Source organism: Parambassis ranga, chromosome 18 (assembly GCF_900634625.1).
Source record: "Parambassis ranga chromosome 18, fParRan2.1, whole genome shotgun sequence".
Lineage (NCBI taxonomy): Eukaryota > Metazoa > Chordata > Actinopteri > Ambassidae > Parambassis > Parambassis ranga.
In genome coordinates this window covers 9,674,449-9,687,540 of record NC_041038.1, presented here as the reverse complement: position 1 = coordinate 9,687,540, position 13,092 = coordinate 9,674,449, and the positions used below count along the sequence as shown (strand labels likewise).

The following is a 13,092-nucleotide window of genomic DNA, read 5'->3' as shown; positions in this document are numbered from 1 at the left end:
TATATACGTATATATACATATATATATATATATATATATATATATATATATATATATATATATGAATAAGTATGAAGGCACAATCAGCCAGACGAAGAAACATTCACAGGAGCCCATCTCATAAGTGAAGTATTAATCTGCTGTTTATATGCAAATGATTGAAAAAAAAATATATATTTTCTGTTGATATCAGAAAACAAAATTAAAAAAAAAAAAAACATCAGACTTTGTGTCCGAAGGTCTTGAAAAAATATCTCCACAGACACCCATTCATCTTTTTTTTAATATAATGTGTTCAGTGGGCCAGGGGTCAAATACCATTCTGCTACCTCAGTGTCAAGACAAGTTATATTTTTTTATGGATTTAAGAATTAATTCTTATTGAATAGAAGATATTTTCTCTGTTTTTCAGTCATACTGCGACACTGTGTGTGTGACACATCCTACACTCTGCCTTGACCACAGCTTACTGAGACGTGCTATATAAAAATCTCAGAAACGACTTGGAATAAACCATGAGACGCCTAAACCCTTTGATAGGTGGCTCGGAGTCAGTGCATTGACAGTATTCATATATTACAGATAGCAAACATCGACCAAGGACGGCTAAACTTCAGAGGACGAGCACTTTGGCGCTCTATAAAACAAACGGACTCCATGCATCTTTAACAAGCAAATGTTTAAATCCCTTCCACTCTTCTGCTTCTGTACACCTCTGCGCTGATAGCTTCATTTAGACCAAACAATCTGGGGATGAAGGTTATTGTGGATGGACTGGCATTCTAGATTGGAGCGGGATAAATAAATAATGGACTCTGAATGAGACAACAAATTATGCTAGTCTCTCCCATTCAAATCAATGGTGTCCAATCTATATTTGTGTCCTTGGGATGGTGAGGTTTTGAGAGCTGGGTAGGGGGGGTATGATGCTGCACAACAAACTGCTGACCATCTTGTGTGTGTGTGTGCTGCTGTTGGTCACTCCAGGGAGCTGGCCGCCTGCTTTAATAGGATGGTCAAGGTCCCGCACATGAACAGAAAGCCAATACAGGGACTCTGGATTCAAAGGGGGGTCAGGAGCTTGCCGGCCATTAGCGCCTGCTCTCACTAATGTACTTCTGGCTTTGCTAAATGCTCAGGTATCATTTCTGTTCTTTTTCCTCTCTGTCTCATTTCCTTTTACCTTGTTTCCCCCCACCTCCTGTTTATGCCGGCCCATTCCTGTACTCGCTGCCATGCTGGTAAAATGAGGAAGCCCGTCGGACGCCGGTATTCAGAGGTCAGCTCGGCCTTGCTTCTCATTCCACCTCTGAAGTGGATTACTAAATGGAAATGACTGCAGGGTTCAGTTTCATCCCGATCGGCTCACAGCTCCTTCCTTCCCTCCTCTCTCCCCTGCAGACCTCATATAGTCCGGCCTTTAGTTGTTCGAATCCAACCAACCGAGAGGAGCGTATCAATATGAGAATCCCTCTCTGCAGTGCACACAGTGGACAGACAGCATTTCTATGAGATTAAAACTGAAGATGTATTTTTCATCTTAGAGCACTACATCGGAGACTTACCGGTGAACAGAGTGAGGAGACAAATCTGAAAATTTAATGGTCAAAAGTTGTGCAGCAGAGGCAGATACACACACTGGATACAAAACTCTCAGACCTTGAGACAACAAAGATGGGATGCAGCTGAGAAACACTCTCCATGACAACTAATGTGATTTCCACTTGGACGATCTGCATCCTGCGGCAACATGTTGTACACAGTTTTTAATATAAAAAAAAACAACCAATCAGAAATTTGAAAACAATATTAACACCTCCAAGGAGATCTACATTTCACAAAGACCCGACATACTTGCCAATATGCATTACTGAATGATTCCACAAGAGGGCACCCCATTAAAGACAATATATATGTAAATTAGCATAACTAGCTCAAGCATCTGCACACTTTACAACCAGCACTGGCTTGTTGCACCATTTACATCTCTTTATAATCGCACACTGTCCCGGGACACCGTCGCCATGTTTAGGCAGCGTGTCACAGTCTGCCTAAACTCCAAATACAGGCAAAGAGGCAGACTGCTAGTGAAGCTGAGGCTGAAGCAGGAAGCTTGTGCTGTGATGTGGCACCTGCCTGTCACTCACAGTGGTCACATAACCCCCCCACACACACACACACATTAACCCTTTCACTACTATAATTAACATTATCAAGACTAGACAAGACAACAACAGATTACACAGATAAAACTCTAACTCTATTTTACATCAACTCTTCTACGCTCCACAAAACTAGCACTACATCGGAGACTTACCGGTAAACAGAGTGAGGAGACAAATCTGAAAATTTAATGGTCAAAAGTTGTGCGGCAGAGGCAGATACACACACTGGATACAAAACTCTCAGACCTTGAGACAACAAAGATGGGATGCAGCTGAGAAACACTCTCCATGACAACTAACGTGATTTCCCTGCCAGACACGCAATGTCATTACCGTAATGAATGTAATAGCCATCAAAAGAGCTGTTTCAATCAATCAACAGTGCGAACGTAACCAGAGCTACGGTAGTTTGAACAGCGCATATCAATTTCCGAGGGTTAAAAGCTTTACAGTTTTAACAGTACAGCTACAGTACAGTAGGGTTGCAACCAGAACAAACATGGCCTCCTCCATCTGGCAACACTCCTATAATTTCAAACATGGAATAAAAAAAAAATATGAAAATGATGTAGAGCCTCATCCCCCTACAAGGTTTAATTGGAATGTTTAACATTCCTTTCTTTATTAGCTCTGCAGTGACTTGCTCCCTCTCCTTCTACCAGGAGAGTATTGGGGAGGGGACTGATTGAGGTTTTAAAGACTCAATCCCAGTTGAATTGCAGTTGCAGAGGCTTTTAATTAGATAAAGCTTGGCTGGTTTGAACATATACTTTACAGCCGTGTCAGGCTAAAAGGGTCTATGTGTCGTAAATATCAGCCAAGACATTAATAGAATTGAGATTAGAGGGGAGAGAATGTGTGGATCAGCGCAAAAAGGCAGCCAGCAGTGGGACGACTTCATGCAGTGATCTATTTATAGCTGCTAAAATGGACGGCCCCATTAATATAAGGCTTACCCTTTCTGGAAATGTAAATCACCAGGGCCGTGGCTCGACGTGTATGTTATACAGCTGCAGCATGTCAGAGTGAACAGTACTGTTTTTTCTGATTTACACAGGCCTGGGAAAAAGCCAGAGATTTCTTCAATTATTGTTTTGTGTGTATGAACTTCGTGGACATCTGGTGAGATTTAAGTCAACACGGTGTCTATATATTTTAATTGGCGTTTCAGAGGGACAGCGTGAGGAGAAGCTGGTGCAGAGAAACGTCTAAAGTGGTATTAAAACCATGTTGAGACCTGTCACTCATCATTTCTTTCATTCCTGCCCTTGATGTGTATATTATTCACCGATGGAGACAAAGACGCAGAGACGGATCAGATAGTAGCCTCGGTGGACACTTCAACAAGGCCGAGCGCTGATCAATAACCTCCACATTTCAAAAATGCTAAGTTGAACATGGTTTGTTTTTAAAAAGCGCAGGTCTAATTAAGAGGCGTCTCACATCCCAGCTGTTCTTTTGAAACAAGTTGTCATTTTCTCGGCTCGCACTTTTTCACTGACCCCTCCTCCCCTCGCCGTCATTACTCCCTGTGTGAACTCTACACACTGCTGAGGTGCTCAGGAGGGCCTCTGTCTTCAATTTTATCAATCAAGTTCAGCATAGCTTTATATATACATACAGTTTTGGATTTTTCCACAATGTCCATAACGTCCATCGTTTTGTATGTATGTATCGCCTGTCTCCTAAGGAGACTCAAGTCCTTCAACGTCTGCCAGACCATGCTGCAGAGGTTTTACCACTCGGTGGTCTGCTGGGGGCAGCAGGATGAAGGAGCTTGTTGTTGGCTCAGTCCTGGGAGTTGAGCTGGAGTCTGTAGTGGAGGTGATGGAGAGGAGGGTACTGAGGAAACTCCTCAGTTTTCTTAACAACACGTCTATGAGCTAACCTTACATTAGCTCTGTTAACATTAAAAAGGATTTAGCTACACGAAGCAGTGGGCAAGCTAACGTTAGCTGAGGCAAGGTACTAAAGAGCAAACTAAAACAAAAAAACTACCTATTAGATGATGATCAAAACATCACCCTCTTGTTTCCATGGTGACAGCTGGCAACAAGCGCTGACCACCTGTTCTAAAAAAACTATACACTTTGTATTATTTCTTATAAAGTTGAAGAGTGACCTATGGAAAGGACAGAGTTCTCAGAGGGCACCAACTACTTCCTTTGTCCAAGAAGTGTGTGTGATGGGTCGGCTGTCTTCTTCTGCTACTTTTCCCTGTTAAAATAATGCTTTAATATCTCTACAAACAGAACGTTCTGCTGCAATGAAGGGCACTGGTCTGACACTGTTGCTTGATCAGGTTTATTTTCTAGCTTTTGAAAAATGCCTTAATATCCTCAGAATTCATGGCAAATTAGTCCCAGCTTAACTACAACCTCCATAATAAACACACAGTTCAATTAACACCTGTCAGATGGGCTCAGTATAAAGTGAAGAAGTTTCATAGAGGTAAAAGATTTACTGCATTGCAGAGCTGAACTTTTGCTTTGCCTACTGTGCAAGTGAATTCATTACATACACTTAGTGTATGTTTCTAAGTGGCTTTATATAACAGCTGTCTTGATGCTTACAGCAGAAAAAGCATGTATATAAATGTTATCATACTGACAGACACTTGTGTCTTTTCTCATTCTGAGTCATTTCTGTACACAAGTATAAAAGCCATTGACAGTTGTTTCTGAAGAGCCGTTTTGAGGCTCAGTGGGAGGTTCCCGGACGTGATGACCGCCGCCATGTTGGTAGTGTCACCTCCGCCAAAACTCCAAATATGGACAAAGAGGGGGAGCACGAGCAGGGTTTAGGGGGGCGGGCAATCGTGGAAGCAGGAAACTCATGCTGTGATACGTCAACTGTCTGTCACTCAAGCAACAACGCCCATAATTATGCGTAATCTTAAGTCCGAATACAATTGAAACGAGTGAGTTGTAAAAAAATTCCCCTGTACAATTGACACTAGAAGAGAACCTATCATCTGAGACCAGAGTGGTTTTTTGTACCAGGCTGTAAACATGTTTATTTCTGCTGTGAAGTCGGCCATTTTAACATGGGAGTCTATGGGAAATTTTAATTGATAAAAACACAAAAAGTCTTTGTCAACAGTGACACCTGTGGCCATTATATGAACTGCAGGCTGATGACTTTGCACATGCTCAGAGATTTCCTGCACCATTGTATTATAGGCAACCGCCTGTCACTCAAAGCGGCAATGCCCATAATTATGCTTCATTTTAAGTCCGAATATAATTAAGACGAGTGAGTTACAAAAAAATTCACCCCATGTACAACTGACACTAGAAGAGAACCTATCATTTGAGACCAAGAGATAGTTATTTATGCAAGACTTCTTTTGCTTGTTAGCTAAAGTTAGCCATTTTGAACCCTTCAGTTTAAGGTTCATTTTATTAAAGTTACCTTACAATCCATTCATAAGTTAGGAATTAAAAACTACAAACAACAACAAACTTTATGATGTAAAATGTCATAAAAGGTGTGTAAAGAGTACTTGAGTAAACTCTTAGTTACTTTCCATCACTGCAGCCACACAAGCTGTTACCTTAACATAGTCAAAGTCAGCATATTAAATAACGCTCATGACTCTGCGGGGCATTTTCACAGAACTCTCTCCCACCATATGGTGACCTTCGTCCAGTATAGGCCTCGAAGGGACGGCGAAAAACGCTGGGTTGTACAGACACAGAGGACGACAGAGGTAAGTATACATACTGACGGCAGTCCGAGGACGTGCAGATGGTACGCAGCCAGTGCTACAATCAGGCACATACACAACATTATCACACATAAATGTACTTACTGCATATCTGCTGCCAGCAGAAGCAAAGAGTGCCTGGAATGAAAGAACTCTCAAAAGGCCAGTTAAGTAGGAATGTATTCGTTTCTACCAGTGCAATGAACACAGTCATATAATTAATACACACATATTTCCACAGTGCAAACAAAGGGTGTAATAAGAAATGCTCTGACGCCGAACGCACAAATGGTCTCTCTATGATTAGAATATAAGGACGTGAAACAAAGGACGAGCAGCTGGTACACGGGGCGTAATGAAAATAAAATGTTGATATGAATTTTTCATGGAGGAACCTGTGACAATTGCCTACGTGTGCATTTTCACGAACGCTATACATTATTCAATAAGACTGGAGACGAGGAGTTTATTCTCACGTTTCACTCAGAATTGGGTGTAATTTATGACTAAAGTAATGATAGAATTATATATGAGGAAGTCAAAGGCACTTACCTAAAAGGAGAAATAACCTGAGTTTTATATAAACCCAGAGATGTGAAATTAAAATTGATATAAAACACAGATAAAGAGAAACAGAAGAGAAAAAAATCGAATCACGCTGCATAATAAACCTAAAAGAAATGATGGCAATTATCATTAAACAACACTGATGTTATCACTTTTATATCATCTCTCACCTCTCCTCTTATTATTCTAATGGCTTCAGTTCTTTACTAACTGTAATTATCTGACGGATGTTGTTATAGTTTTACGGTCATAAAAAAAGTATAAAGCGGACTCATTTCTGAGAAGCTAAAATAAATCCTTTGTCCTTTGTTAGAGCTGATGTTACACCACCGCCACCGCCAGCTTCAACATCTGCAGAGCTGTGGAAACACAGGAGAAGGTAATTTTTAGCCTGGCTGTTTGGCAAAGATAGAAATTTTTCATTTGAGACAGTGTTCAGCCTTCAGTGTTTCACAGTGAAAAAAAAAAAACAAGCTTTAAATACTCCACACACACTGTGTGCTGAACAACATTAAGTTTAAACTCAGTGGAAGATTTATATTTGGCAAATATATATAAATATACATATACATATACGATCTGACTGAACATCAGACAGCGTGGGCAGGTTCTGCGCATCCACGAGACCTGGATCATTTCTCGGGCGCGCTGTATTATTCCCACATCAAGTATGATCAATGTGGATCAATACCGTTGCTACGAAGTGCAAAGTGTCCAAGTAGAGAAGACACTTTAGTGCTGCATTTAAAGGAATAACGTCAGCTACAGATGCATCAGAGGAGCGGATCTCTTTAGTTAGCTGCTTAAGTGCAGCAAGATAAGACACTACAGACACGTTGGGGCTTCCAGACAAGCCCGTGCTGGTTGCGTCATCACAGCTTTCTGTTTCGGCCGAGTTGTTTCGGCTGAGTTGTTTCGGCTGAAAACCAAAAATGCACTTTTGGGCCATTTTCAGTGGCCGAAAATTTGGTGCATCCCTAAAATATAAGTTAGGTTTAAATTTAAACCTAATGTTTAGCGCACAGTCTTTCATGTTAGATATTACACAAGAACAATGTGTCTTTTTCACAGATATGCAGATGACACTCTCCTGATGCCATATAGTCACTCTACCGATGTGGCTGAAGAAGACGATGAAGAAGAGATTTTTGTAGTTGTAGAGATGAAGAAAAGAACAAGAGTTTTTATTGCTCAGCTCAGTGTCCACACTGACCAAATCCCAAGTTTGAAGTTTGGCTGTTTGACTTGACTTGCAGTAGCATCAACATCACCTCAAAGAAACGGCTGAGAAGATGAACCTGCACTTCTGACATGACAGATTCAACTGTTTTGATAAAAAATACAGCTTTACAGTTTATTTATGCTGTACAATAAAAAAAAAAAGTTACAGTTGCTAGCCAATGTTTAGAGTCTGTATGTTACAGAATTTAAAGTTTAAAAAAACATTTCTAGTACATGTACAGTTAATGAATAGTGAGGAAAAAATAAAAATAAATAACACTGGAACTTGTTCACCTGTACCACATGACGTTTTTTGGCTATAAAAAGAGACTCTTACCCACCGCTCATCTTCCTCCTGCATGGTGGGCTCCCCTACTCACACTTCAAGATATAGGAAAAAGCTGTTTCACATGTTAAACAAAAAAGATTAACTTTACTGCAAAGGGATTAAAATCATCATAACACTTGTCAGATGTGTTTAAAGTGAGCTTTTTCAAAGCAAGCAGGAACATAAAAGCATGAAATAAGAAATGTATTTCTGGAAGTTTCTGACAGCTGAGCAGGTCTGTGTAACTTTCTCAGGGTTTGGGGGATCGGTTTATAAATCATGCTTTGTAGTGCTTGGGTCAGCGCCATGTCCAGCTGAGGTCTGTGTGACCTCTGCTATGTCCTGCACCTGTTTTTTTTCCACGTCCCCTTGTGCATCGGCATCTCTTTATGTTGTCTGATCGTCTGTCATGAAAGCAGCTCTCTGCTCAGCCTCTGTAAGCTCTTTGTTCCACTCCTCCTGTCAGTCATTTTTCTTGCCGGTGCGTCCGGTCTTGTTCAGCACCGAGTTGAGTTCATCCAGCAGGTTTGATGGCATCATGCTCTGACCACCCAGAGCGGGTCGTTTCCCGACGGCCTTGCAGCCACTCTGAGCAGAAACGGGTGGCGGCATGGGCTGCAAGGGCCTAGACAGGGTTGGGGTAGGGACCCGCTGAGGCAGACAAACATCCACAGATGTTCTTCTCTGTGGGATATCTGGGGCCCTGATAAGGTTGCTGGGCTTCATGCAGTAGGATAAGGTGTTGCTCTTGAGGTGGAGCCCGACATCGTTGTTGGTTTTAGTGTCTACGTTTCCCACAGAAACAGTCCTCTCTGACAGCTGTGGGCAAACATGGAAGGTAAAGAAGAAGTTAAGTCAAGTGTTACTACCATTATTTCTGAGTTACTCTGTGTCCTTGATCTTACTGTAAATTCACATAAAGCCAAGTCACTGAAGCTACCTTCCTCTAATTAAAGAAATAACTGCAGTTTTTTACTGTAGTCATCCAGAATTTTTTTAATAACTCACAGACTTCGTCACCTGTTTGCTAGGGTTGTGGCTGGGTGCTGAGATCCTGCTTGCTTCTGTCACAGCTCCCCCTGTGGAGGATTTGTAATCTGCAGCTCCATTTGAGTTCTTTGAATAGAGGTCAGAACCGTACTGAAGACACACAGAAGAAGTTAGGATTTTTTTTTATTATTTTAAAAAAAAGGCATTGCAGATGCAAATGTGTGGATGGATCACCTGGGTGAGGATACTGCGCTCCATGGCAGCAGTCGGAGAGCTAAACTTTCTTTCATAATGTCTTCTCTGAATTCTCCGAGACCCCTCAGAGACCTGTGGAACTGTCTCTCTTTAACAAATCCTCATTTCATCACTACTTGGATCTGTCCTTGGACCTTTACACCCCTCTACAGTCCCTCCAACACTCAACACCATCCATTCCACCTTGTCTCAGAATGAGGCCCTCCATCGTCGGTTGCTATGGAAACTGCCGGAGCACAACGCTCACTATCAGGTAAAGGGAAAGGGGAAATCGAGAACACCAGAGTGCTCTCTGTCTACTTTCTCATCTACACTTTTCTCTCCATGCCCTTCCCACAAGTCCTGTGTCCTTCCCACAAGCCGACAATCCTGATGTTTAACGGATTTGGGAGGAGAATCCTAATATTTTTAGCCGGCTCCGGTCTGCTATAGATTTAGCTGTTGCAGAGCTAAGAGTGGCAATAAAACCTGAAATAAACACCTTTAAACAACAGACAAAAATTGCCTTCCATTTCAGATCAATCTCTCCTTGAAGGTGTTGCCCTTTTTGCTTGTGATCCCAAACGAAGGCACTAAAAGGCTTTTACAGTAAGCACCTGTGATAAACAACACTGTGCTGCAGACAGGTTCCCATAACAGAAGCCGAGCAGAGTGCTAATACTTGCGAAATGTGCTGAGCATACAGAGCTAGAGGGGTGGTGGAGGGGGGGGATCTCAGTTTGATCTTTCAATTTAGGCTGAGTGTGATACTCAAGTGTGGTCATTTGGTAGAAAACAGAGACACGTGCGCTTATTCTAGTCAGGAAACCGGATGATGTTTCGCAGCGGTGCATGTGAGAGTGAAAAATAATACAAGGATATGACACATCCGTTGGTGTTCTCCCTCCGTGTTTGCTTTGCCCTGCATTATTTATGTCATATGTGCTGTGTCAGCGACTGACAGCGACAACACTTTGCTCTATCTGGGGGGGCTAAGTACCACAATGTGATTGTTACAGTCGCCTTGACCTTATTCTCACAGCTTTTTCCACATAAAGTGATTTATGTTATTGCTGAGTGACCTCGAAAACTTTACAGTTCTCTCCCTGTTTATGTATTTCATCTGCCTAACAGCACAATAGGAATGGATGATCGGGGGGGGGGGGCAGGGGAAATATGATTTATCATATCTGCTTTTTCTGAGATATGGATTGTAAAAGATGATTTATGCCGTCTGTAATCAAGTGTATTTTTCATCCAAAAGAGAAAAAAAAGGTCAAAAAGACGCACATACTTCAGCATGAGGGCTTTTCTCACATCACCATACCTTCATCCTGATGATGTCCGTCACCCAGCTGACCTGCATCTCCCTCTTGTCGCAGCAGAAGTGCCTGAGGAGGAGGAGGGAGAGCACGGTCACATCGGTCACTCATTTCCACCTCGTTATGCTCGCGCTCGTTTTAAACAGGCGGCCGGATCGGGTGAGTCACAGGCCAGTTTTCCTCTGAGGGGGACACTTCAGTGATCACTGTAAATAGACTTGACTATAGGTACGCTTGCCACCATTACCTATGATTACAGGAATCTGCATAAGTAAAGTATCCCCCTTGTAGCAGTGATTAGCGCTGCAAGTAATAATCAGGGATGATGGTTTAAATAATGCCTGTCATCTATTCAGGACTGTACAGTATTCTCTTAGGAGCTATTTCTGGAGTTGGCTATTGTTGCCATGTACTGTACTCTAGAAATGTTATTATGAAGGCCTTCTAGGGAAAGTTGTAAGCACTTTCAACACAGACAGCCTCTGTTTATTTACATTTGATTTGAATCTACCAATCAGATCACACCGCTGCTGGCTGAACCACCGCAGGTACCCCACCTTACTCTGGGGTGCTTGCACGCTAATGTTTATTAGCACTCTTAGATTGTACGCATTTTGACAATTTAAGAGGATAAGATTGTTTGTTTGACTTGAAGTATCAGAGAGCTAGCAATAACCATGTGGCCAGTGGGTCGGTTTTGATATGAGAGTTTTATTTTGATGATTGATAATTGTTGCATGGTGTTGGAGTTATGTTTGATGTGTGTAAGTATGACTTATATGTGTTTGTAGTGGAGTCAGTGCAGTGTTTGTGTGTAATGGTTAGTACAGTGTTTTATGGCTTTTATTGTCGGGTGCATGCAAAAGCCCCAAAAAAAGGGGGCTGTGGGGTTGAAAGGGTTAAGATTATTTGGTTTACATCTTCAGAATGAGAGACAGCATCCTTCCTTACATGGGCAGTCTAGACTTAGGTAACAATTTTAGCAATGATGATATGTATTAGTAATATAACCAATTCATTAAAGTAACCTAAGAGCAAAAATAAAAAAATAATAATATTTGATAAAATCTATTATATAACATTTAAAAAGTGAAAGTTTTAACCTGTGTGACTTTTCAAGACTTGGAGATACTAAAATTAAGACTTAACTGTCAGCAGATGAAGCTGTGAATACAAATTAAATAAAGATTATAATTGTGTTTATAATGTTCACAGCCATGACCACTGCTGATATTTCTTAACTGCACTGATGTCGCCACTTAGATCAATACAAAGTACTTTAGCTTCAACTTTTTTTTTTTTTTTTTACCTTGCTGCAGCTTGATTCCTTCTATTTTGAAGAAATATACAGTGGAAAGGCTAAAAGTCAAACTCATGTATTATTGAAGTGTGAGACGTTCACTGGTGCTCACCATTGTTGTTTATCAGCGTAGACCGTGAAGCCCCAGCTGGAAAAAAAAAACAAAACAGACAAGAGTCAGATTTTCCTGCAAATCTAAACTTCCAGTGTCCCATATACTAATTTCATTTCCAGGGAGAGGTTATATAAGCATGTGAGGATGTGGACTTTTTTAAAAGTAAGACAGCAGAAGGTCAAAAACCTTTCCACAAAGCACTTAAGGAGGACAAAATCTGACTACAGACGTAAGGTGCTAAACAGTGGAATTAATTAAGTTAATTAGTGTGGTTTCAGCCCACATGTTTATGCATGAGCAGACATCAATATGCTCTGGGCCAAAGTGTACAATACACAGAGCACATGCTGCTCACCTATAAGCCTTCAAGTACGATTTGTACTTCAGAGACGGAAGAGATGTTGAACGTCTAAAAACGCGGGGAGAGAATTCATCTGTTGCCGCAGCTTATATAAATAAGGTTAATTGTACAACGCTTCAAGCTAAATAACCTGACCCTCGTCCCACAAGCTGATTTCTGTAGGCTTGGAAAATGTACACACACACACACACACACACACACGTATGTATGTATGTGTGAAAGAAGGCTTCTCAAGATGAAAAGACCACCTTCCAGGAGAATACACCTTCCCCAAAAACCTTCACAGCTGTGGCTGAAGAGGAGCAGAGGAAGAGTGGAAAGGAGGGAGGGGTGAGAACAAAGCGAGAAAGAAGAGTGTGTGTGTGTGTGTGTGTGTGCAGCCTGGAGCACCACTCCTGTGAGCCGATCCAGCCCTGCAGTAGGCCGCTCACAAATAGACCTCTTGCCTAATGAGGTACTGGAGCGCTGCCTCTTCTAACCCTCTCACTGTGAGTCTCTCCGTCCTCCTTAGCACTCCGTCTTTATTTCTTTTATACGCCATATTACTTTTCCCACAGCCCACTCAACAGTGTATCTATGATACCACGCAGCATCACTCTTTTCCTTCTGTGTCCCCCTCTCATCCAGTCACTGCCTCCGCCCCCCCGCTCCTGCTCCCTTCCTTGAGGACTGTGCAACAATTGCTGGCTTAGACTCATTTTTCACGCTCGAACTTTGGACATGGAGGGAAATTATGAGGAATTATAATTGGGTAATGTGAAACTCAGGGTTCATAAAAAG

The 13,092-nt window shown here is 41.7% G+C and overlaps 1 protein-coding gene across 5 annotated transcripts in view; it reads right to left on the bottom strand.

The window, feature by feature from the left end:
- Nucleotides 1–7,053: 7,053 nt before the first annotated feature.
- arap2 (ArfGAP with RhoGAP domain, ankyrin repeat and PH domain 2) overlaps nucleotides 7,054–13,092 on the bottom strand; it is a 106,623-nt gene continuing 100,584 nt past the window's right edge. For 3 of the 5 annotated variants that reach the window (XM_028428758.1, XM_028428760.1, XM_028428759.1), the window contains exons 30-33: nucleotides 11,949–11,984; nucleotides 10,542–10,605; nucleotides 9,011–9,130; nucleotides 8,453–8,809 (exon numbers count right to left, since the gene is read on the bottom strand). In XM_028428758.1, the coding sequence (XP_028284559.1) occupies nucleotides 8,453–8,809; nucleotides 9,011–9,130; nucleotides 10,542–10,605; nucleotides 11,949–11,984 (577 nt within the window). Of the gene's footprint in view, nucleotides 8,810–9,010; nucleotides 9,131–10,541; nucleotides 10,606–11,948; nucleotides 11,985–13,092 lie in introns of all 5 variants that reach the window. The other 2 variants (XM_028428762.1, XM_028428763.1) reach the window with 2 other exon arrangements.